Here is a 27259-nt window from a genome sequence, read left to right on the forward strand (position 1 = left end):
CCACAGGGAAAGTTTACCTACAGGAGAACAGACTGCAGGTATTCACAGATGCTAGTCTCAGGGGCTGGGGTGCCTCCTTCCAGAGGCATATAGCGCAGGGCCTTTGAACGCCGATGCAGGCGCAGCTACCCATCAACTTCCTCAAGATGAGAGCAATTCGCCTCGCCCTGCGGCATTTCAAGATGCACATACAGGGTCAGCACGTCATTATGAGAACAGACAATGTGGCAGCCAAGGCACATCTGAACAATCAGGGCGGGTCAAGATCCCTACGACTCCATCGGGAAGCAGTACTCATCTTGACCTGGGAAGAATCCCATCTGAGTTCCCTCTCGGCAGACCAAATCAGCGGGAACCTCAACGTGGAAGCAGACTGGCTAAGTCGCCAAATAGTGCTGGAGGCGGAATGGAAACTTCATCCAACAATATTCCAAATGATAACACAACAGTTTGGGACTCCATAGACCTCTTTGCATCGGACAAGAATCATCAAGTTCCAGCCTTCTTTACCAGATACTACCATCCAAGGGCCAGAGCGACGGACGCCCTGGTCACACCATGGCCCCAGGAACTGCTATATGCCTTCCCGTCCATACCCATCTTACCCAAACTCCTGAGGAAGATATGGAAGGAGAGAGCGGAGGTCATCCTAGTGGCTCCATGGTGGCCCAGACGGCCATGGTTCTCCTCCATACTACAACTCTCCAAAGCTCCGCCCATGCGTCTGCCAACTCCCCAACACATGTTGTCACAGGGCCCAATACTGCATCTGGAACCTCAGTGGCTGTGCCTAACCGCCTGGCAGTTGAACGCAGATCGTTAAAGGAAAAGGGCTGCTCCAAAAAGGTGATCAACACCATCATAGCATCCCGTAAGGCCTCGACCAACTGCATATTCGACTCATCCTGGAAGACCTTTGTGACCTGGTCACGCAAAAATGCAATTGATCCAGTTAAACCTAAAATTCCACAGATTCTTCAATTCCTCCAGGAGGGTTTTGAACGCGGTCTTAGAAGTGCAACCTTACGAAGACAACTGGCAGCGATATCAATGCTATGGCCTCATGTGCGGGGAGCCCCACCATCCAGGCACCCGGATATCCTTAGGTTCCTAAAAGGGGTGAAGCAGAAACAACCACCAGTGGTGCATCGCTTCCCATCATGGAAATTAAACATCGTGCTAACCGCCCTCACAAAACACCCCTTCGAACCAGTGCGATCAATCCAACTTAAGTGGCTTCGCATGAAGCTTCTCTTCCTAGTAGCCATAACATCGGCTAGAAGCGTATCAGAGCTACGGGCCATGTCGGTGAATTCACAATTATGTATTTTTCACAAAAACAGAGTCGTTCCCAGGTTAGACCCAACCTTTATACCAAAAGTGAGGTCTCAATTCCACCTTAAACAGGAAATAGTTCTCCCCACCTTTTTCCCATCTCCATCGCATCCCAAGGAGCTTTTGTGGCACTCTCTAGAGCAGGGGTAGGGAACCTGCGGCTCTCCAGATGTTCAGGAACTACAATTCCCATCAGCCCCTACCAGCATGGCCAATTGGCCATGCTGACAGAGGCTGATGGGAACTGTAGTTCCTGAACATCTGGAGAGCCTCAGGTTCCACTACCCACCTATCTAAACAGACAAATCCGTCGAAACCCCTCAAGACCTTCATTATTCGCACTGAACAGATCAGAAAAACAGAAAGCCTGTTCATAAACGTGTCCGAACCAAACCTGGGAGCCCAAATGTCATGCGCTGCCATTAGCCAGACCATTTAGATCGCTTGTCACTATGGCTGGAAGGCTTTACACAGGCAGCCTTAAGCCTTCCCATTTCCTGTGGGGAATTCAGCAGCACATTCCACCGCGTAGGTGCTGCCACTCAACGCATGGCCTTTTTGAATGTCAGATCTCTCAGTGGAGGACATCTGTAAAGCAGCTACATGGTCCTCCATCACTTCATTCATTAGACACTATCGTTTACAATCCATAGTGGACAACAAAGCCGCCTTTGGTCACCGTGTGCTAGAACATATTTTTGGAGAATAGAGAACCCACCCTATGGGGGGACACTGCTCGGGGAGATCCCAATCAGGATGCCCGAGGTCACCTCCAGGAGAACGGTCCATTGGTAGATTTACCCTGAAGGGGCCTTCTCCTGGTGGGCGACGAGGGCATCCTGTCCCCCCCGTTATAAGTTATGAACACAGCACGCATATGACAACCCGACGTAGGGGTCACTTCCTTTTTATAGTAAACACGTTAAAAAGTTCACGTTAAACTAGTTAAATCAGATGTTTGTACATGGTTGTTACTTCCTGTTTACCTCATGTGTGTCCGAGTTCCTTCCTTTATCTTTTTCATACTGCTGAGCGAATACTTACTGGGTCCAGAATGGATGACTAACCCTCTACAGGAAGTGACAAAACAAATCTGTCCTGCCTCCCTGAGCAAGGATTGGAAATCACCCAATCAGGATGCCCTCGTCGCCCACCAGGAGGTAAGTCTACCAATGGACCGTTCCACCTGCCCTTCTTTATTTATTTATTGATATTTGTTTGATTTGATTTATATCTTGCTCTATCCCCACAGGGCTTTGTTTGGCAGATATTTGTTTCGTTCAGCATAAACTCATGGAAAAAGAAATAACTCAAGTGGACAATTAAAATAATCAATTTTAAATATTATTTCAAACATTACAAGTGTGTAACAGACTTCCCTCTGTGATACACCTCTGAAGATGCCAGCCACAGATGCAGGCAAAACATTAGGAACAAGATTTATCAGACCACGGCCACACAGCCCAGACAACCCCCAATAACCAATTACAAGTGTTATTTATAGTTCAACATAATCCCAGTTGTGGTTCCTCTGCTCTATACTCTAATCTCCCTTGCTACCTACCTATGGACTAGTACAATTTTTGTTCACCTGGTTACATAAGAGAGCTTCTTCCATTGCAGGAAGCTTGCAATGACATTGCTTTGCCATCAAAGAAACCTGAGTTGGAGCTGCTGACAGGACTGTCATTAGTGTGAAGGTATCTCTCCTTGGATTTGCAAGACAGTAATGTAGATGTTGCAGCAGTTCTGTAAACTGCTTTTTGTCTGTCTTAGGATGTTTTGGGAGGATGTGAGTTGAGCTCATTCTGGTTTTTTCAGCAGTGTTTTTACATGAATGGCTGGGTTGTCCATTGTTATGGAAACAATAACTAGCCAAAGGGCTGTTGTAGCAACCTGTTTCTGAAATATTGAATGCAGCTGGCAGGTTCAAAGGATGGCTGACCCACATGGTTGGCTGGCTGCCAGAAGGTTTATATAGCTATCAAGTGCAAGACTGCCTCTCGCACCTCTTTGCACCTGCTGTCGGAAAGCTTTTCCCACCCATGTGCAAAATGCAGAGTGGGGTTTATAGACAGCTGCTACTAGCATAGTCTAGTTTTCCTGTCTTACTAGGAAGATATAGCCCAGTGCACAATGTAGTGGCTTAATTCAGTATTAACCATAGTTGGAAACCTGAGATTCAGTTGTGCTTCTTAGTGAGACATAGTGGGCATTTCTAACAGATTTTCAGAGAATTGTCAATGTAATCAGTATAGCCACTGTCGTGTAATTGTTAAGATAGGCATTAGGATATGGAAAACCCATTAGGGCATTAGGATATGGAAAACTCAGCTTCAAATCCCTACTCTGTAATGGAGTCTTGCTGGGTGACCTTGGACCAACCACACACACTCTGTCTGACCTGTGTAAGTATAAAATGGAGGAGAAGGGAATGATATAAGCTGCTTTGGATCCCTGTTAGGAAGAAACATGAAATAAATACATTCATTGGTAAGGCAGCAGATTGAATAGCCCAGATTAAACTGAGCCCACCAATCCTTGGGACTTAAGCAATGTTGGCCATGTCACTACTTGGATGGGAGACCTCCAAGGCAGACTGGAGTTACTATGTGAAGGAACGCAATGGGGAACCACCTCTGCTCTTCTCTTGCTTGGAATGCCCCATGGATGGGGTCTCCATGAGTCCGTTGTGACTTGACAATATTTTTCTTCTTCTTCTAGTAGAGTAGGATTGTCTGAAAAGAGGAAGTAGAAATATGTTTTAATTGTGGAAACCACCTCAAATATATTTTTGCCCCTGAGTAAAAAGTTTGTCCAGAAGGATTGGAATGTTCTGTCATTTTGTGCATGCCTTTTCAAAAACTATATGCAGTACCACCTGTACCTTAGCCGAGAAAGCAGGTGGATTAGCAACCATGTTAAATACATGTTTCAGCATCTATTTGAGTCTGTTAGCCATTTGAAGGGCAGATATATGCTTAATGGTTGTGATTTGGGGAAAAGAGATCTATGTACAGGAAAACATTCAACTGATGCATTACAGGACATAAGCTCCTAGAACATAAGAACATAAGAACAAGTCAGCTGGATCAGACCAGAGTCCATCTAGTCCAGCTCTCTGCTACTTGCAGTGGCCCACCAGGTGCCTTTGGGAGCTCACCTGCAGGATGTGAAAGCAATGGCCTTCTGCGGCTGTTGCTCCCGATCACCTGGTCTGTTAAGGCATTTGCAATCTCAGATCAAAGAGGATCAAGATTGGTAGCCAAAAATTGACTTCTCCTCCATAAATCTGTCCAAGCCCCTTTTAAAGTTATCCAGGTTAGTGGCCATCACCACCTTCTGTGGCAGCATATTCCAAACACCAATCACACGTTGCGTGAAGAAGTGTTTCCTTTTATTAGTCCTAATTCTTCCCCCCAGCATTTTCAATGTATGCCCCCTGGTTCTAGTATTGTGAGAAAGAGAGAAAAATTTCTCCCTGTCAACATTTTCTACCCCATGCATAATTTTATAGACTTCAATCATATCCCCCTTCAGATGTCTCCTCTCCAAACTAAAGAGTCCCAAACGCTGCAGCCTCTCCTCATAAGGAAGGCGCTCTAGTCCCTCAATCATCCTCGTTGCCCTTCTCTGCACTTTTTCTATCTCTTCGATATCCTTTTTTGATGTGGCGACCAGAACTGAACACAGTAAACAGGAAATGGAGGGGACAAAGCTGTGCCCTCATGCCGGTGCAGTTCTCACTGCGCCAGCGGGAAGACGCCGCTTTTGACAAAACTTGCTCCCCAAGCAAGTTTCAAAAGCAGCATCTTTGCGCCACTTGAGGGGGGCGAGCACAGCCCTGCTGCGGTGCAGCAGTGCCAGCTGTGTGAACAGCACTCCAGGGATGGTGTTTTAAGTGTTCCTAAGGCGCTTTTTTCTGCCCGTGCAGAAACAGCCTCTGTGTTATTTTATGTTTAAATTTTGTTTGAGTTTGTTAATCAAAATAAATCTCTAAAACATTAGAGATATTGATTCTGGTGTAGTTGCCTTCTCTTAAGAGAGAACCTCATAAAAACAAAAAGATGGAATTTAAATGCACAATTTAAGAGTGTTTTATCAAACATGGTTTACTTAGGACTGCATTTTGTTAAAGCATCCTAAACTGTAATTTTGGTTTTATGCTTTTGTTATCATCTATTTTATGTATTTTATTGATATAGTAAGCAGCCTTGAGCTCCAGAAGGAAAGGCAGCTAATAAACTGTTTAAATAAATTTTCAGAATTATGACTTTCTGAAAATACTGAAACATCCATAGGTCAACCACTCCCATTTCTGTGTCTGACTGTGACTTGGCTTTCTTGCATTTGAATGCTTGAAATAACTGGGAGCGAATGATAGATGGCATTAGGAATGCCTCTGCCATCAAAGCAAGATATACTGCAAAGTCTCTAGTGATAGTTGAATTAAGTTGCTGTTGTCAGCTCTGACCTAAATAAGTGGATACTCTGAGAATGTCTCAAGACCATGGTAAGGGATGCTGTCACATACAAAAAATAAAGGTGTACTATTTTTGCAAACTTCACCTGAGTATGTAGATGGAATTTAGCCATGTATGGCATTTACTTCTATAACCTTCCCTAATCAAGTTATGTGCAATAAGCTTGTTGGTACTGAACATGAATGGGTATATGTCTAGAAGTAATCATGTCTGTCTAGAGCTGAAGAAAGTGGAAGTCTTGTTGCAAATCTCTGGTGGGTAATGAAACTGCCAGTACAGCACAAGAAGACAGGAAATGTTGCCCTGGTTGCCTCAACAATGAGGAAAGCTCCCATCCCTGCAGTTTGTTTGGAGTGGGATCACTTGAGACCGTAGTGCCATATCACTACTTTTGTACAAGAGCAAGCATGTAAAGACTGTGAATAACTCTGGTATTCTGGTAATAGACTTCTAAAATAGGGAGGTATTTGAGGGAAAATCTAGATCAATTTTTTGCCTTGCAAAAATTCAGTGCAGTGCTTTAGGATACTTTTGAACTTTTCCTACTCATGCCATACTTGCAACATTCCTGTGCTTCTACATCAAGTGGAAAATACTTTCTTAAATGTAAATCAAGTTTTTTTTCCTGAGTTTTTAAAAACATGCTGGCAGAAGGCTAGTCAATTAGTTATGTACTGGAACTCTGAAAGTAGGCCTTCAAAATGTGTCCTTAAATAGGTGTGCCTTAGCCTTAAGTGCTTTGTGGTGAGAAAGCTGGTTGTGCCTGTGAAGAGGACGTCAGCTGGCAAACTATGGGATTAGTACAGTTGTGGTGGGGGTTGGAGCAAGGTTTGAAAAGGCATTAATGCATATTGACCTAGTAATTTTAGTACAAGTATTGTGCTATCTAGGGTTCACTTTAATCAAAAACAAATGTACTATTGAATGTTATGAATGTTATGCAATATTTTAACAGGAGTAAAATTACTAAATATGTCATGGGTTATGTTACATGATGTACTACTGGTGAGTAGCATTTTTTCATATGGTGGAAATGTTCCCAAGTCAAAAAACTGTTAGAAGATAGTTACAAAGCCTGTACAAGGAAGTTACTGGATAGAATTTATTGAAGGATAGTTGTCTTTAATCCTTATCTATTTTAAAGAGGAAATTGCAAATGAGAAAGAAGAGTTTGATATTAAAGATTGCTTAACAGGATTGACTAGAATTATCCTGGGAAGAAACCAATTAAGCTGCAGCAAGACAACCTCAATTTAGCGTTAGAAGGTGCTTCATGTGTACTTGGAATCTTCATGAGCAGTAATAAAGTGTATATTGCCCTTTAGAGTGAGTGATGAGCCCTATTCAATACCACTTGGCTCTCCCTGGAAATTGTGGGATTCCATTAGTAGTGCTGAACAAGACATGTCAAGTTTGTATATGGTAAAAATCAGACTCAATATATTTATTTACAATAGTTATATCCTGTTTTGCAGTTCTAAAGTGATTGACAAATAAGGTACATAACAGTAACATCAGATATAAATTAGAAACCACATGAAAAAGGCAGCATCAGCATAATGCATGAACTCCTAGCAGTTAGGCAGGCCTGCACTATGGAGGATACAAGCTAGAGCAGAGGTCGGGAACCTTAGGCACCCAGGGAGCCATTTGGACCCGTTTTCCACGGAGGGGAGGGCACTAGGAGCCGCAGATATTTTTTGGCATTTGAAATGAGGATAGCACTGTATATGTTGTTTTTTTGCCTTCATGCTTTGTATAAAGTAGACAGTTGTAGTGTGTTGTTATGGTGTCCATGCGGTGCTACAGAGAAAATTGAATTTTACTTGTATGGAGTGTGGATTTTGAACATTTTTTGTGCGGGTGTGCTGGTAAAGGGTGGAGCCTCATGGGCTCGTGCACTGGGGAGAGAAAGTGCGGAGGGGATCCCTTTTTTGTAGCGGATGGCTCTGTAGTGGCAGCTGCATGCTTGCTTGCCTGGGCAGCTGGGGTGAGGCTTGGGACACCAGGACCTCTGAGTTTCTGGCTTTCCCTGGCACCACCTCCTCCTCCATTTTTCCCACCTCGTCCTTTTTCCTTCTCCCGGTCTCTCACGCCCTCCTCCCTCTTCGTCCCCTCCTCAGCACATCACCCTCTTCTGTGACCAGCCCTCCACCTTTTTTCCCTTCCGGAGCTTGCCGAATCCATAAAGTTCCCCCTCTCCACCTTGGCCCCGTCCGGGCATCGTTTCCTCCTCCTGCTTCCCTCCTTCTCGCCTGTCTGGGTATCAGTTCCGGCGTCTGCTGGTGTCCTCTGCAGCTGGGGCCACTGTCCCGCTGCGCGGGTGCAGCTCCCCTTGCCGCCCGCTGCCCTGGTCGATCCTGCCAGGTCCACGGGCTCTATGCTTTGCCGCTGCCATCTCCATCGCCAGCCCCGACCTCCCTCCGATCCCAGCCAGCCAGCTTGGGCGGCTCGATAGCCGCCCAATGCTCTCCCGATGCTGCCGACCTTGGCAGATGGACGAGGGCTGGGGCCAGCCATCTCCACGGTGCTCTCACTCGTCAGAGTGCCCGCAGTCAGGGGCTGGCTGGGGCTCTCTGCGAGGTCCGGGAAGGGGAGAGTTCCCGCTCCCGGACAACTGTGTTGTGCCCTGGCAGAGCCACTGTGCAGGGGTAGGGGAGCCACATGCGGCTCCCGAGCCGCAGGTTCCCGACCCCTGAGCTAGAGCTTATTCTTTCCCTTTCCCTAGGAGTGATGGCAGTTGGGGGTCTTGATTAGTAAAGTTCTGATTAGCCATTCCTACTCTCACTACTGGAGAGAGATGTTCCAGTTATGTAATCTTATTTTATTTCCATCCGCAGAAGATATTTGCGAATGTCTATTATTCTATATTCATCCAGTCTGTATTGATACAGCACACAAAAAGAAAGATCATGTTCATTATGACCATATACCATATAGTGCTAAGCAAAGAGGTACCCATTCTACCAGTGTGTATAATTGAGCAGTGCTCTAATATTCTTGTTCTGATAGTTCTTTCTGTTTTACCTACATAAAGATACATGCACGTACATTATAAAAGATAGATGCACTTAGATGTAGAACATGAAAATAATTCTGTAAGGTGCCAAACAAAGTTATTATTAAAGGTCTTAGTTTCCATGACCATTTGACATACACTACAATGTCCACATCTGTGCATACCTACTGAAGAAAATCTAGAATGTGGTATCTGTAAATAATCTGACTGGGTCCTCCTGTAGTAGGTATAGGTATACTTTAGGTATAGTTTCACAACCAGGAATCTCAGATACAGTGTGCCTGTGTTTATCTATAATATGTTTAATTTGAGTGGCTAATTGGGTATATTTCATAGTAAAAGTAATGAAAGCTCTTCTGTTTGTAATAGGCTTATTATACAGTGTCTCTCTGCTACGTTGACCTATTTTATTCCAAGCCCCATCCAACACCTGTTTGGGATAACCTCTGGCTTTAAATTTGCATAAGGTTTTCTTTGCCTCTCTATTGAAATCCTGTTCTGATTTAGAAATTCTCTTCAATCTCACCAGTTGGCTAAACGGTAAATTGGACCTAAGGTGTCTGGGTTGAAATGACTTAAAGTGTTTAAAATGATATTAGAATATCAAGATAAGTTGTCTTGAATTCAGATGTGCCTTTCTTCCTGTGTTCAAAGAGTAAGGAGTGTCAGCCATATCAGCAGGTTGTTATGAAGGCATGATTAGTTGCAGTCAATCCTGTATTTGTCCTGGATGGGTAATAGCTAGCACACCAACTGAAACTGATGAAAAAGCGCTTTGTTCTGCAAGTGCCATCAGTGCATCTAAAGAATGCCAGTGAAGTTCCAAATAAAACAGGTGTATGTACTCTATTCCCCCCCCCCCATCTCCTGCATTTTATCCAGGAAGTTCAATATAGTGTGCATGGTTTCCCCATTTTTCATCTTGACAGCAACTCTGTGAGGTAGGTTAAGCTGAAAGAGACTGATTGGCTTCAGTTAGTTTCATATAGAAGAAGAGTTAGGGTTTGTACCCTACTTCTCTCAAGCTTAAGGAGTCTTAAAGTGACTTACAAACTTCTTCCCTTCCTGTCCCCACAGCAGACATCTTGTGTGGTAGGTGGGGCTGAGAGAATTGTCAGAGAACTGTGACTAGCCGAAGGTCACCCAGCAGGCTTCCTGTGTAAGACTGGTGAAGCAAATCTGGTTACCAGATTAGAGTCTACCACTCATGTGGAGGAGTGGGGAATTAAACCCAGTTCTCCAGATTAGAGTCCACCTGCTCTTAACCATTACACCACTATACATGGCCCTAGGCCCTAGTCTAACACTTGAACTCCCAGAAAACACTGCAGCACAGCCGTACATTTTTTCATGTTTCTTTAATAGTGTTTCAAAAGATTATGACAACTGTACAACCAGTCTTCCAATTCAGAAGCTACATCAGAGAATCAGGATTTGGTTTTAGTTAGATGCTTTTTTTAAAAAAAGGAAGTGTAATTATCATAGTTGATGAAAAGATCTTGAATCTGTGAAATAATTCAGTTTATATTCACAGTTGAAATGTAGGACATATTTGATTACTATGGGTATTTGGGAACAGGTTTTGTTTGTATGTGGAGGCTCTTTGGTTATGACAGCTCAGCTGTAAAAATAGGTTGTAGGGTAGATGTTGAATGCATTGCTTAGTGATAAATGTGGACCATAAAATATACTGATTTGTATGTATAAAGTTGTAATCAATTGAACAACATTGTTTTCTCAAATGGGAAATTTCAGAATCTAAGGTGATTAACTGGGTATGTGGTGTTGATCAAAACTTGCTTCAATTATTCCTGTGCTTCTGGAATTTATTCAGGGTTTCAGTAAGCAGTGTTTACAGTAAAGTGCATGTCTTTTTTGTGTATGTGACTAAAACATCACACATAATTTCCAAATGTTTTATAATCAATAATTATGTACATAAATAGCTCTTGTGAAGCATGCTCCACATTTGAGAATGATTTGAAGTGCTGAGGTGTGGGCAGCCTATAGACAATTAGAAGTTTTAACAACATGGCCTTTTGAAACTGTTATGACTTTTGCTAATTTTTCAAAGAATTAATCCAGATATTTAATTCAGTTTTACCACTTCAAATGTATCAGAAGTGAGAATATGAGGGTAGCTCCATCACTGACTAATTTCAGCTAAAACAGCTATTTGACTATTAGAATGAAATTTGAGGTGCATGTCCCATGATCTGAATAAAGAGAGAGGTGGTGTGTGTGCATGTCTATTCTAATGTCTTTTCTTTCCTTCTTATGGAAGTTTGCCCAGAGGAGCCCAAACCTTAAATGAAGAATGATGTAGTTGCAGAGTCTGAAAAACTAATTTTAGATACTTTCTGGCATGTACTACAAGGTCAAAGAAGGTATTGCACAGTATAACCAGTTTAAAACTGCTGTAGAACTCTCCAACAAACCTTTGGTTATGGATTTTATTTCTTGTTTGAAGTTAAACAACAGAGACTTCAACATTCAACAAATAGTGTTACTTGTTACTTTTTAAAACTTTATTGAGGTGATGATACAGAGGTAAATGTATTTTAAATTGTATCAACTTATCATGAATGGAAATCTAAGCCAGAAAACCTTGTTAATAGTTTTTCTCAGGCTTTTAACAGTGTTGGATAGTTTTTAAAAAATAGCAAATAAAAGGTTATTTCTCAGGCAGTTTGTTCAGACTCTGGCACAATATGGTGAAACATCCCTAAGGCCTCAGAATTCAAAATTACAATGGAATGTCCTTTTGATACATAATTCTGACTTGAAGTGAGTGTTGTTCAATTCCCCCATCATTCTCCGCCTGCTGCCTTGAACATCAGTGTCAACATCCACACAAAACTAGAATTTGTTAAATAGTTCATGAAAATTCATTTCTGGGGGGGAAGGGATCATTCACCCTCATTGACAGCTTTGTATACAAGCAGTTTAGGACCACTGCTGATTTCTAAGCAGTGAGGAGATCACACTGATACCTGTGTAGTGGGATGGATGAATGGTTGGACTCAACTAGTGATGACTGTGATTTGTGCAATCTTGTCTCCTTTGTTGTTCTTGTAGAATATCCAGCCAGGCTTCAATAATGCTAGAAAGATACTACCTGATTTTCTGCTTGGAACTTTTACTATCCTCCTGAGGAAGATTCTCTAAGTTTAAAACATGGGAGGTTTAAAAAACAGTTTGGTGGTCCGCTAAGATCTAGGATTTCCTTGTGTTCCTTGTGTTTTTTGGAATCATGGCTATACTTCGGTGCAAATGTTACTTGCAAAATAAGGAATCAATTGACTGTTCATGTCAGTTAGTGCTTCAGTTTTTTTATTATAAAATAATACCTATGTACAGAAATGGTTCCTAGAGTTATATTGCATCCAGCAATTCTCTCGTTTGTATAAATCTTTTCCTTAATAAGAATCAGTGATGCTTGAACAGGTTGAGGCAAATTAATTCCTGGTGCTTTCATCACCATCTTCTGTAGGCTTACCACAGAGAAGAGCTCAGCCTGGTACCTCAGGCTTTGCCTACAGCACACCTTTTTACCAGCAGTATGTCTTTCATAAATTCAGGAAAGATACTGAAGAATCTATGTGTGTAGTGGTGTTAGCAGGTGCTGTCACATTAGATAATTTCTTATTGAATTGAATCTACGTTGGGAATCTTGGTTTTTGCCCTGCTTTATAGCAGACACTTTTTTGTGAAACAGGTGTAAAGTCCAATTTCCTTTCCTTGAGGTATCTTTTTTTTAAAAGGAGTGACTGCCTATTGTTTTTCTCAGGCACAGTCTGTGCCATTTATGACATATAGGTCATATGAGAGAAGTACAATGTGCTGATTTTCTATCTGTGTCAGAACTCCTTGGCCATCTGAAGAGAAATAAAGAACATAATGTCCATTAAAAATATATGTAGCATTTCCTCCCATTTGACTTCTAGAAACCTTTATAATGAATTCAGTGGACTCAACTGAAAATGCCCAACATTTTGGTATTATATTAATATGTTATTTAGATAAGCACATAAAATATAACTTGTTGATCTCTGTATGCATATGAAAATAAGTGACTACTTGAACTTGTCCCCGCAGAGGAGCAGCAGTGGCGTAGGAGGTTAAGAGCTCGTGTATCTAATCTGGAGGAACCGGGTTTGATTCCCAGCTCTGCCGCCGAGCTGTGGAGGCTTATCTGGGGAATTCAGATTAGCCTGTGCACTCCCACACATGCCAGCTGGGTGACCTTGGGCTAGTCACAGCTTCTCTGAGCTCTCTCAGCCCCACCTACCTCACAGGGTGTTTGTTGTGAGGGGGAGAAGGGCAAGGAGATTGTAAGCCCCTTTGGGTCTCCTGCAGGAGAGAAGGGGGGATATAAATCCAAACTCTTCTTCTTCTTCTTTTTCAGATATATTCGGATAGTAAAACTGTACTTATTTTTTCAGCTTATAATCACTTCTATGGTCCTCACTGGTACTATTAGTTAACCTGACATTCTGTGTCTATCATTTAACTCCTGTAGGTTTCTTCTTGTGAAGCTTCCAAGCTCAGGCTTGGAAACCCCAGCCACCACCATTGAGCCCAGCAGCTGGAGCGGCAGTGAGAGCCCTGCCGAGGACATTGAAAGAATGAGTGATTCTGCAGATAAACCAATTGACAATGATGCAGAAGGTGTCTGGAGCCCAGATATTGAGCAGAGCTTTCAGGAGGCTCTGGCTATATATCCCCCTTGTGGGAGGAGGAAAATCATCTTGTCTGATGAAGGAAAAATGTATGGTAAGTTATACTGTTACTCATTAAGCATTGCATGAAGTCAACTTTCCATACAAACAAAAGAAAAGGTTGTAGAAAATGAAATCTTTGGAAAGAATCCTCAGGACTGCTAATGAAGCCAGAGGAATCTTTTCTGTTTTGTTGGAATCTAATCTACCAGAAAGAAGGACCAATCAGTATAAAGGGGGGTAAAGTGGGGAGAAATGCAATTGTTATGGTTTGGCTTCTATTATAAGAAGAGTAGCAAAAGTCCAGTTTTATATGCTGAGAAGAAGCTCGTCGTCAGGCAAGGTATGAAGAGAATATAAGGTAGGTTGCATGATTTTAAGCACTTAAATTCCAGGGGATCATTTTGCTTTGCCTCCATTTTTCTACCATGTCAGTGACTAAACTGCAAAATGCAGCATGTTGAGTGTGTTAAGAGATTTTTAGAACTGGTAAAACTGCAACTTTTTGTAATCTACCTTGAGTCTCATCAAGGAAGTTGGGCTATAAACAAAGTAAATAAATGATCTTTGTATTGATTGTGAAGTCTTTATCAATAGTTTGAATATTTTCAGATAGAATGGAGCAGATGGGACAAATATAAGACATTAACACAGTAAATTCTTAAAAGCTGTTTATAATATAAATCCAATTTGAACTTAGAAGTGCATTTTTAAGTGTGAAGTTCTAGCTTCCACAGCCTGTATTGCTTTCACAGTAAGCAACTGCAAAGTCTTTTCTTCCAGCTTTGCCTGTTATAAATTATCAGATGTGCTGACAGCATTTCATAAATATATTTGATGTTTATCCAATCCAGAGATAAGTTGTTTTTTACTGTTTTGTTCTTTCCAAGTTGTTCCAACTAATCTCTAACTGGGAAGACTTAATCTGCTTCTCCCTTCCCCCTTTTCCTTTCGAAAAAATATTGCTGACTGCAGAGTTTTTGTTCTGGCTTCTCACATTGTAGAAAGCAGATGGCAGGTTGATTTGCTCTTTATTCTTCACTGAGTGCTTAGCAATTTTTTTAGTCTTTCATGGAGTCAGATTTTCCAAAGTGATCAGGAATCCTTACCTGATGAATCTTTTCTCCTTCTCTTGAGCATTAGAGAACAACTTACTGCTGCACAGTTGCAAATATGTTTCACACAATAGGGTGTTTTGTCTTGAAATACAGCCTCTTCCCCTGAAAGGATCAGTAGGAATCTGTGGAGCAAACTAGCATGCACTGTAAGTGGAAAGCAGATGGTACTGCAGCTGCCACCAGCTGTGTGCACCCCTCCCTCCCCCCCTGTATTGGTTAGATGATGTAATGGAAACAAGGGAGAAAATTCTTTCTGTGGTGTTGGGAGTCTCTCACAGCTTGTCAGTGTCACAGAGAGGCAGAAACAGACCTTAAGGCGTTAGTTTGCAGCTGTCATGTGACCCTTGAAGCCAAATGAAATATAATGTCTGGACAAATAGGCTTGAGATGAAGCATCTCAGCTGCTTCTGACAGAAACTTTCTAGTTCTTTCTTTTACTGTTGGATTTTTTTTGGTCACTTGCATCAGGCACTACTGTTTTCTCTCTTAGCTCCTCACCTCCATCTGTATTTTCATTTTTACTTTGATGATATGTTGTCATGGTGATTGTCTTATCTTTACAAAATTAGATGAAAATAGTTCAGTACAGTTGTGTCCCCTACAGAACATATATAGGTACAAAGGTGTGTGCATTCAGTTCTCAAAACCCCTTCTTCTCTCCCTGTGCATCTAATTATAGTCATGATTTTTAAAGTATCTTGTACTTGAAAACCTTTGAAGTATAAATACATATATGAAAATTTTTAAAATGGATGGCACAGAGAGTTTGAATAATTTTGAGTAATTTATCTATAACTTTGAATAATGTGAATTATTTTTTGAATAAGTTATTTCTACAACTTTGATATAAAATACTAGATACTAAATAGAAAAGATTGCAAAATGTTGAGAGCAATAATTTACAGTAAATATAATCAACAAATATATCTAGCTTATATTTTTATTTCATTAGAATACCTAACTACTGTATTTTGATGTTTTTTAAAAGCATTTATGCTGAGATGGCATTTTATTTTGTTTGAATTAAATGTCTAGACTGAAGCTGAATTTCAGTTTAAGGAACTGCCATCATTCTGAAAAAAAAGAAACTATCTGTGGAAATGCAGATGACTGCTTGCAGAATATATGTCCTCATTCTTTTAGGGGATGAATTCTGTCCATTCTTTGTTCACTGGTAGTGTCATTTGTTATCTTTAACAAGTGTTCTTTTACTCTACTGTTCTCTTTGATTGAATTCAGAAATATTCATCATTTAATGAGTTTACTAACCTCAGGTAGTACTTCATTCTTTCTGGCTTCTCCTTGAGAGAAATTCCCTGCACCCTATCCCTCCAGCACAGTGAGTGTTTGGGTTGGTTGGACTTGCTATTATGGCCCAAGAGAGCCTCTTTAAAAAGTGCTCTCAGTAGTGCAAAGATGACCTGGTCATGATTTCTGTCTCCTTTGCCTGAGTGAGGGCCATAATGTGCCCACCTGTAAAACCTTTCAGAAGTTTACCCCAAAGGCTAGGCATGATCACACCTCAAATTAGAAGCAGCACTTTGGAAGAAAGCCCTCCTTTCATCCATTGCCCCAACAAAATTGACCTTGGCTCCAAAATGCCTTTTTCATCAACATGGTCTGTTCCATCTGTTCAGCGATCCTAGTCCAATTGCAGTCCATCACTCTTACTTTCCTCCCCGGTTCCATTGTGTGTATCGGAACCACCTTCTAAGCATTCGAATGGCCCAATCCAGATAGGTGGCCCCAAATCGACTTGTGAGGTGGTGTGGGCTTGTGCCAATAGATTTGCCCTCCCTGGGGCACTTACCTTGGCGGCCCCTGGCATGCCTGGACAATGCGGCCAGCACTGTGTCAACACTCCCACTCTATCACCAGCCCTGCTGGGGCATGGTGGAGGCATTTCTGGGAGCAGAACCAACCTTAGTCGGCTTCTACCCCAGGTTGCGGTAGTTGTGCCTTGGACCTATGCCACCTTTTTGGTCTGTCCATTAAGCCCTATGGAGGACTTCCAGTGGTGGCTGTGTGTGTGTGTGTTTTTTTTTTCACTCCCCTTGCACTACTGAAAAGTGGCAGGGAAGCACCACAGTGGTGCCATCCCTAACTGCCCAGGGCTTTGGATTAGGCTGCCCATCTAAGACCAAGGACAAAGAAAAGCACAGAGTGGATCTAAAACAGCATTGGACATCTGATCCAGAACCTGCACCATCTCTGGAGGTACAGAAAATGGTTTTCTTCCCAAAATGCCTTTTCCTTAGCCAGCATCTCCACTGCCATTGTTTACCAAGGGTGAGCGTAAGCCACAATGGGAGACTTAGGTGGTTCCAGAACCATTTGGATCTAAGATGGGTCCTCAATTCTGTGGTTACAAGTACCTCATTTGATATCATGGCTCCTATATCTGCAGTTATGTCCACTGCATACCTTGCCAAATCCTATGCCCAGGTTGAACAACTGTGGCCTTGGCCACCATCTCAAGATATCCTCCTTCCCTAACGCTGGAATCCAAGGCTGAAGAGGTAGAAGAGGATGCTCCCACAATATTAGTTCATGTGTTGCTTTGGATTCAAGTCTAAATCATAGACTTGATAGACTCTTTCACTGTTTTCCTCACTGAAGACCTGATGTATGGAGAGCAAGTGCTCTGCATGGCTCATTCAATGGATATGAAACCAGTGCCCCGAAGACACAATTCTTGGTTGACTGTACTTTGACTTTACTGGAGCCATCACCTTCCTCATGGACATAACCCAGGAAGCGTGGCAAAAACCAGCCTCTTTTCCAGCTTCTTCACATGGCACAGAGGGTTTTATAAACTTAAGCAAATAATGGCTTCATTTCAGTCCACTAATCGTCCTCCATTTTTGCTTATCACAGAGGCTATTCAACCGAGAGACCACCAAACCTTGTACATAGCACCTGTCAGCAAGGATGGTAGGAAGCGAAATTCTTTAGGGAGGAAGACCTACTCTGGGGTTTCCAGCTGTCATGCCATAATGCTGGTTATCAAGTGCTTCCCTAGAAGAAGTTGACTATTTATCTAGAGTTCCTCCCAGAGGAGAAGAAGCCTCTCTAGCCAAATTTCTACAGACCAAACTGGCTAGCCAATCTGAGGAGTGGTATGGAAGCTTAATAAGTGAAATGAAACTGATTAATGCAAGTTGACATAGGTCTGATTCTCCAGAAACAGCCATGGCTACATCCATTGTTCTCTGAAGGCAAACATGGTTGAAGTTCACAGCTTTCCTTTTAGAAAACAGAGAGTGGAGGGCAAACCATTTGAAGGCACCACTTTATTTTCTGACTGACACAATCCTTGTGCAAATTAAGAAAAAACAAAGGACTAAGCTGCTGGATATTATACTATCTACTTCACAGTTTAAATTGAGACCTTTTCTTCATCAGGAGTGGCACCCTTATAGACATTTTACCTCACCTCGCCAGCAGTATCCTTCTTCCAGATTCTTCCTGCCACAGCAACCATATAACAATGGGAAGAATGTCTCCACGTCCAAGGGGGAATACTCATCCCAGCCTATCAGAGTCCTAGCATTAATTTAAAACGATCTTTGCCTCAGTTGTGGAACCCAGATTTATAGCACAGGAATCTATATCCTAATATTGAAGTACATAACATCTTTGGATGTTCTAATGATTGGGACTGTGATCAAGCATGACAGATATTTCTGCAAACTGGCAAAAACTCCAGGTTTGCAGAAAAATGTGAAATCTTAAAAAAGGAAAGAAAAAAAAGAGAAAAACAACAATATTGGTATGTGTCTGTTAAATGACCTTAACATGATAAAAGGAGTGCCTGCAGCTTTAAACAGCAGAGTCCTTTGGTGGCTGTTGCTAGATAACCACACTATTCAAGACTGATTTCAGTGAGTGAAAAGGCAGGGTCCTTTCCAGGCCTTTTTTAAGCTTTGAAGGAGTCGTCTTTGGTGCCAGTACTGAATATGGTTGTCACCCCCAGGATGGGAAATTCCAGGATATTTTGTGGTGAATAAAAAGAGCATGGTTTTGGGGTGGGGAGGGGACTCAGCTGAATATGTAGTTATAGTCTACCCTCCAAAAAAAGTCATTTTTGCTAAAGGGACAGAACTGTGTCATCTGGAGTTAAGTTGTAATTCTGGGAGTTCTCCAGGTTGACAATCCTAGGCCTGGAAGCAACTCCTGGGTGCCTTGATACCTCCCAACCTGCATGACTCAACTAAGCCTGGCAGCTTGCTATTGTTCAACAGTAGCCACTCTATGAAAGCCAGTGTGGTGTGGCAGTTAGAGCTTCAGAGTAAGCTCTAGAAGATCCACATTTGAATCTCCATTTTGCTGTGAAAATTCACTGGGTGATTTTGGACCAATCGCATACTTTCAGCCTTGCTTACTTTATAGGATTGTTGAAGATGAAAAGAGGAGAGGAGAATAATTCAAACTGCTTTGATCCCCACTGTGGAGGAAGGTGGAGTATATAAATGAAGTTAATAATATAGTTGAAGATAGGAAGCAGATAAGTGGTAGATTGGTAAATGGCCGAGAGTAAGAGAACAAGGCAGGGGAAGGGGGGAGGATACGAAGGTTGCCAGAACAAGGGGAAAATAAAATAATTGGGGGAGGGGAAAGTCCTTGCTCCAAAAATCCTTGAGGGTTCCCTGTCATGCAAGTGGGCCTTACTCAGTGGCTTGCACCATGCAACAGAACCTATTTTCCTAGGTAGATGCTGCTGTATTAGGGAGGGGAAAGTTTAAGATAAAGGGGTAGATTGAGGTAGGTTAGCTATTGTGTGGGAAGTAGAATTATCAACTTCATGTTAGGACATTCCTAGAGATTTGGGAGATAGGCTTTAGGATGTGTGGGGTTTGAAAAGGGGAGAGTCTTCAGAATGGTAAATTGCCGTAGTGTTCCCCTCCTTTTTTTTTTACGAAAAGGCCTTTTCTCTAGGGGAACTAGAGATTCCAACCTCCAGGTGCGTGCGTGCGTGCATGCATGCGTGCGTGCGTGGAGATCATCCAGAATTATAACTGCTCTCTGGATGACAGGAATTAGTTCTCCTGGAGAAAGTGGCTTCTTTGGATTCTTTAGCATTATATTGTGCTTAGGTTGCTTCCTCTCCCCAAACCTCAACTTCCAAAACTACACACCCAAATCTCCAGGAATTTCCCAACCTAAAGCTTGCAACACTAAAGAGAGAAGGGAGCAGGAAATGGATAGAGTCTGTGGGAGCTTTCAGGAAAGGGAAAGAGGGAACAGTGGGGGAAGGTGAAATGAGATAACCTCCTGCAAGTCTTTGTGATTTCCACTTGTGCATCTTAATGTCAGATGGGAAACTGTAAGCCAGTAGAGAAATATGCTCCCAATGACCAGTGTCCATAATCTGAACTTCCATGTTTTAGTCTAGCTGATGTTTACACTCTTTAGAGACAGCTCCATATATGATGATTATAGTAATCAAGTGATTTGCCAAATCCATAGGTTGTGAATTTACAAGCGTGTAAGGCGTGTGCTTGGCTGGAACTGGCGAGCCTAAGTGTAAGATATGTGTGGCTGGAGTGGCTGGTGTCACGTATGCTGCACTCGGCGATAAACCAGCATTACTAGCCTATTCATGCCAGTATTAGTAATCTGATTTGTTTTCATATTGAGTTTGGATTTGGTCTAGGTAGTACAAGAGGGCCAATTACTTTCCTTGGCATAAGCAAATGCAGATCTGTGATTATAAGCAGATATTACACATTGTTTAAGCCTGTATTGAGATATAGGTTGGGGGGTTGTGCATCATGTAGAGGATGTATTTGGCTGGCTGCCCTCTCCCTCCCCCCACCACAATCCAGGAAGGTGGCGATGAGGAAGAAGGTACAGAACAGATTGAAGAAGGGGCTGAGGCTACGGCACAGTCCCACCAGCAGCAGTAGCCCAGAGGCTTTGGGCATCGCCTCAAGGACTCCTGGCTGCTCTTCCCATCCATGCCCAGGGAGGGAGAGTGGGGTTCTGGGCAGCTCTAGCTCCACCTGCTATTGCTGACTCCAGTGCTTGGGCTGGCCAGGGCCCTCCCTCCCGTTTCTGGCTGCTACATTGCCCCCTCGCAGACCCACCCTAGCGCTGCAGATGAGCCTGACTGAGCTCTGGGAAAGCAATTGGCCAGCCAACTGAGCCCCTCCTCTGTTGGTATCATTGCCAGGCTTGCAGGCAACAAGAGAGACCAGCCACTTTCCCAGTGCAAGAAGAGGAGGCCAGTGCAGGAGCCCACCCATTTCACAGCAGCAATGCTGAGCGGAGCCTTGGCAGAGCTGGCTATCATGGCATGGCCAGCTTAAGCACCTCCAGGCTGTGCTCAAGCAGTGCAGAGGTGAGGTGGACGAACCCTTATTTTTGAAGTCCACAGGTGAATCTGAGCCATTGCCTGCTTCTACCATGGCCTCTGCATAGCAACCCTGGTATTCCTTGGGGATCTCCCATTCCAAGAGAGAAGGTGAAACACAGCCCTTTAAATCAAGCCCTTAGCTTTGCTTTTGAGAAATATTCATTGTGTGGGAAATTCTGTTGATCCCACTCAACGGATCATAAGAAATATTGGTTAAAATATGTAACACTGTCTTTGATTATAAAGGTTTTATGAAATTATTTTTTTCATTCATAAAAACAAGAAGGCTTTTTTTCTTGTTCTGACAATAACATTGACATGGTTAAAGGTTATTGACTTATCTGTATTTGTCCTTAGGTCAAACTGTGAGCCCTTTTTATTGTTGACAGTAGAGTTGTTTCTAGTGATTCATGTGAAGTTACTTATTGGCAGGACACTTGCCTACACATGTCTTTAGAAAGGATTGTTTTTGGGAAAGGTAATAAGAATGAATACAGCAGAAATTTGTAAGGGAAATGCAGTCCATAGTCCTCATTAGCCTAACCAAGGTCTGTTATACCGCTGAAAAAGCTACTTGTTGATTTGATTGTTGGTTTGATTTAAAATTAGTATACACCAGTGAATTTTGACTTGATGTCACTTCAGACATAATACTAAACCAGGGGTAGGGAACCTGCGGCTCGAGAGCCGCATGCGGCTCTTCTGCCCTTGCACTGTGGCTCCACGAGCCAAGCCGCCGGCCACATCCTTGCCCCCCCCACATCCTTGCCCGCCCTCTCGCCCGCCCCGTTGGAGCGGGGCGGGCGCTTTCCCGGCGGCCGGCAAGGTCGAGCCGCCAGCTTCATCCTTGCCCGCCCTGCAGGCAGCAGGGCAGCCGCATCCATGCGCTTCTCAGAATGAGCGGAGTAAAAGGTTAAAAAGCCCCTATATATATAGTGTTATCTTTATTTTAAATGTCAAAAATTATTTGCGGCTCCAAGTGTTTTCTTTTCCCGTGGAAAACGGGTCCAAATGGCTCTTTGAGTGTTAAAGGTTCCCTACCCCTGTACTAAACCATGTAGACTTGAAAAACACAATTACAGAAAGGTGGATCACGACAATCAGATACTGGCTTAAAATGCAGTATAGGACTAACAGGGATAATGTTAACACATGTATTCTAGAAGACCCAAAATTCACCAGATGGACACAAATAGTCCACAACAAAATAGACAAACTGGGAATATCCCTGGACAACCTGGCAACCAATGGTGAATCATATGTTCTCCAAGTGAGCAAACATAGTCTTCTAGATTACGAAAGACAGGAGATGCTGCCATACACTCCAAGGATTTGTTCACCTAGCACTCTAGACATATCAGCATAGCATGCATGAGAGCAAAGTACCTGACTTCATTAACTACACCATTTCAGAGAAGAGCTTTCTCTTTAGCAAGGCTAAATACCTTCCCTTCAGCAGTGATGACAGGAAGATTTCGTCATTTCCCATGCCAAGAGAAGCACAATATTTCATATTATTTTAAACTGCTCAATCCTCAAAGACTCCCGTGCCCACTTAATTGAGCCTTTAATCACAACAAGGAAGAAAAGTTCAGGCAGATCACTTGTCCAAACTCTCCCAAACCCCCACCAAAAGCAGGCCTGACACCTGTCTGATAAGAATGAAAAGATGGCAGCTCTGGTGGCACCTTTTTTGGATTTTGTTTTGACTGAAAGATCTCATCTGCAATACCTTAAAACCAACAGATGATTAGTAAAAAGAGGATTAATTTTCTAATGCAACAGTTGGAACAGTTATTGCTTGACACCACTACAACAACTTGATATTGATATTGTTTCAAATGTAAGGAGGTCCAATTGGACCTGCAATTGTTTTAAATGCCCTTAAAGGTTTCTGTTTCCATCTTAAAAAACATAAATCAGACGAGAGAAATTCATGGATAACACTGGCACAGGTACAAGATACAGATATCTTGTGTTCCAATAACTAAAGCTTAGATCAGAGACATATCTAGGCAAACTGGTTCCTGGGACAAAACCTGAGTCCCCCTAACCCCCCCCTCCCGGTATGGATGGCCACCCTCCCCCACCATGACCAAACAATGATTTTTTGCACCAGCTCACAAAACGCCTCCCACCCCCCGCAAAACATAAATGGCTCTCCCCCCACCAATTCTCTTTCCTAATTTTGTCCTCACACCAACCCTATGAGAAACATCTCCAAGCCAGTGCAAGTGGGCATTAAGCACGTAAATCTCTCACAAATCACCCCTAGCAAAACATTTACCAGATAAATGTCAGCATCATCTCTCACAAGACACCTCCAATGGAATCCACCCCCAAACAGCATCACTTTCAATGGTGTTTAAACTGGGGAGCCCAGATTCTTCTTTTAAATCCACCTTCAAGGGATAATCTGGGGTCCCCAGTTAAAACAACATTGAAAGTGATGCTGTCTTGGGGTGGATTCTTCCCCACCCTGAAACAGCATCACTTTCAATGTTTCAACTGGGGACCTCAGATTCTCCCTTTAAATCCATGCCGAAGGGGGTGGGTTTAAAAGGATAATCTGGGGAAATTTGGGGGGTCCTGCTGTCAGGGATGTAATTGCTAAGCTAGCAGCACCAAGCTTTCAGGGTATCTTTAGGAAACTCTCCTGATGATATCACCCAGGTTTGGTGAAGTTTGGTTCAGGGGTTCCAAAGTTATGGACCCTCAAATGTGTAGCCCCCATCTTCTATTAGCTCTTGTTGGAAACAATGGGTGATGGGGCAGCCCATAACAGTCCCCTGAAAACTCTCTGAAATTTTGGTGCTGCTAGCCTAAAATCTGCACCCTCTGCAGGCCAAAAACTGAAAAAACACTAAAAATACAAAACACACACAAACGAACCTGAAATTTTGCACCACCCCCCACGACCAAATGGAGGCACCCAGGGACATTTGACTCCCCATGGTCCCATGGCAGATACGCCCCTGGCTTAGATAGCATAGGTGTTGGTCATGATGATCTTACTATATTTGCTAAGGCTGTAATGTGCTTATTACTCTATAAATGCAATTTTAATTGCCTGGTCTGTGTTTCACTTTAGACGGTATCATTCAAATATCTGGGACCTTCAAGGTATAGCATGACTTCATATGTGTGTGTCTCATCTGTGCAAATAAATAGAGTTCATTTTAGAGAGCTGAGTACAAAGGATGGCTGAATAGCAGAAATTTAATGGGAAAAGTGTGTTTGCAAGGAAGTAGTAACCTGAGTCTCTCTTGTACCTGATTACTGGTCTCAGTTATGTGTTTCCATTCTACAAATAAAAATGTTGCTCTTTAAAGAAACCAATGTTACATTACTAGTATAAAGTCACACTACTGTAAAAACCATATTCTTAGGCAAAATCCTTGCTCAGTGATTTCTATGTCTCTTTCTTCTTAAATAAAAAGCTGCAATAACTGTCTAATTCCCTGCTAAATGTGTAGAATTCTTATTGTTAGTTTTCACTCCAATAAGTTCCTTTTTCACTTGTACCTCTATAAAGATGTAAGTCATAAAGTTTGCACAGTATTAAGGGCATGTAAATCTGAATCCATAAGTAGTACTGGGAGAGATGAAATACCAGATGTAAGGTATTGGGTTGCATGTTTATCCAACTGTTACTGCAATCACTGCACAAAGATGAAGTCTTACAGCAATATACACACATTATGCCTCAGAACTGGGGCCCCTCTTGATGATAGCTGGTGGATATCATGCTATATCAGAAATAGTCTAGCATACCCGTACAAACCTATGGTAGCTGTACATTGTAATATTGTAATGTTTTAATCACTTTGGTGATTATGATTCTGCATCAACTGAGAACACATTTGCATATGAGGCCAAAGACTTCATCAGTGCATGTTTAATGAAATTGCGAAATAGCTGATCCAGACAGCAATCTTGACCTTGTCCTGTAGTGAAGTTCTATATATTGGTTTTATTTTCTGGTTAGGTACTGTTTACACATCCAGTTAAATGAGAATATGCCACTTCCTAGTTGTGTTAAAAAATTCTAGTAATAGTAGTACTAATAATTCTTACATGATGGGAACATGGTTCAGTGTTAAAAATTGCTATGATGGAAGCAGATCTATTTTGTGGCAAGAACAAATAATATCAAATGAATCTTATGAGTGTGCTGTATGTATAAGAAGCCAGGAAGTGAAGCCCCTCTTTTGGGCTCTTTCAGAATCATATACATGTGTGCCTTTAGCGGCCTGGATCATGCTACAAGGGTTTAATGTGATATTCTTGTTCCTAATTAATTGAACTATGATCTTTGAGCTCTTGTTATGAAAGTTGTGGGAGACTTTGAACGAGGGCAATTTATTTTGGCGTAGTTGAAAAACTATTGGCATTGAAGTGTTTCACTAGAACAGGGGTAGGGAACCTGCGGCTCTCCAGATGTTCAGGAACTACAATTCCCATCAGCCTCTGTCAGCAGGGCCAATTGGCCATGCTGGTAGGGGCTGATGGGAATTGTAGTTCCTGAACATCTGGAGAGCCGCAGGTTCCCTACCCCTGCACTAGAACATCCAGAATATGTCTTAAAAGAATGCTCAGTTTAATTTAAACTAATCTAAGCACCATTTTTCCACCACGAAAATTGATTTTACTATTTTAACATTAAATTGTTGCAGAAAGCACATTTCTAGCTACTTGATCTTCAAGCTTTAATAATTGTGAGTCTTCGGGAGGGAAGGTAACTAATGGTCTGTTGAAATGCATTGAATTACTGAAAGGAAATTAACAGTCCAGCATCAGAGTCCAGGAAGATATTGGACAGCATGCAACACGCTGTTTTGAAAAACAGGCTGTTGGAGATCCTTAATGGAATTTCTTTTCAAATGTAAACATAATGAGATTCACATGACACAATTGCAGTATTACTACGAAGATCGTGTTGCACCTTAATGATGAGCAAATTTATTGAGGCATAAGGTCCCTTGAACCAGATGCCATTTTGTCTGATGCATGAAGTGTTAGCCAGTTGCCAAATACATATGAGGGTACAAACAGAAGGAGGAGGGACAAAGGTATTACTGGCCAGAAGGCCCAACATTCTGTGTTTCCATTTAATTGCAGAGTACAAATTAAACAAGATTCAGTCAAAACAACCCAACTACAGTGGGTGTAAGCTATACCCAAGTATTGAGGAATTGTCAAAGTAAGATGGAAAAGAGCAATGACACTTTGTCATAAACTAGCCACTTCCAGTTGGTATTGGATATGACTTTGATAGTATCAAATCTGCATTCCAACCCACATGTTCCCCATGCCATTTCATCCCTCCTCCCCCAAAGAATGGTGTTTCCCTTGACAAGAACAGTTTGGCTAATGTATATCCTAGTACATAATGTATATCCTAGTACAGTTTGGCTAATGTATATCCTAGTACATAATGTATATCCTAGTACAGTTTGGCTAATGTATATCCTAGTACATAATGTATATCCTAGTACATAATTGACTAGTACATAATTGACTAGTACATAATTGACTAACTAATCACCACGCAGGACTCACTTCCAGCCAGGCCGTGTGTGGAAATGAGTCCTGCACTGCAGCTGGCCCCCTAACGTCGCTCACATTCCACCCTCCTCCAAAAAGCAGCAGGGCCTGGCAGAGCAGCTGCGACATGGGCTCGCTTACCTGCCACTTTTCCTGCCCATCCGCCTCCCCTTCAAGTCACCACTGCCACTTCTCCCCCACCCATGAGTGGCGCCTGCTGCTCCTGCTGAGGAAGAGTCAGCCTCCTGCTGGGTGGGAGCAGCACTGATGAGTGGGGAGGGGAGGCTCCAGTCCTCTCTGTTCAGGCATAGGAGAAGGGTTGGCTGAGCCTGTGTTAAGCTCTCTAACCGAATCTCTGTTTTAGCTGAGGCCTTGAGAATCAAAGGGGAGAGTTGGGTTGTGAGGGATACTCCATCCTCCCTTGCCTGTCACACAGCCTTATTAAATAGGCTCTCATTTCAATCCCCTCCCAGGACTGATTCCTTCCTTCCACCTTTTCACCAAATCAGGATGTGTCCTGGAGACCTTTCTCAGCTCACTTGGCTCCTGGGTTACTTCCTCCAACCAATGTGAATGGTCCCAGCTGCCTGCCAGATTCAATTACCCAAGGTCTATAGCCCCACCTGGCCTGTTTTGGGCATGTCCTGGATGGGCTAGCTGTGTTATGTAGGAGACAC

At 42.6% G+C, this 27259-nt stretch overlaps 1 protein-coding gene across 1 annotated transcript in view; it reads left to right on the plus strand.

The window, feature by feature from the left end:
* Positions 1-558: 558 nt before the first annotated feature.
* The window catches only part of TEAD1 (TEA domain transcription factor 1), a 159782-nt gene continuing 133081 nt past the window's right edge, over positions 559-27259 (plus strand). The window contains exons 1-2 of the mRNA XM_048484579.1: positions 559-1308; positions 13359-13614. Coding sequence (XP_048340536.1) covers positions 559-1308; positions 13359-13614 — 1006 coding nt within the window. The remainder of the gene's footprint in view (positions 1309-13358; positions 13615-27259) is intronic.

Source organism: Sphaerodactylus townsendi, linkage group LG02 (genome assembly GCF_021028975.2).
Source record: "Sphaerodactylus townsendi isolate TG3544 linkage group LG02, MPM_Stown_v2.3, whole genome shotgun sequence".
NCBI classification, from domain to species: Eukaryota; Metazoa; Chordata; class Lepidosauria; order Squamata; family Sphaerodactylidae; genus Sphaerodactylus; species Sphaerodactylus townsendi.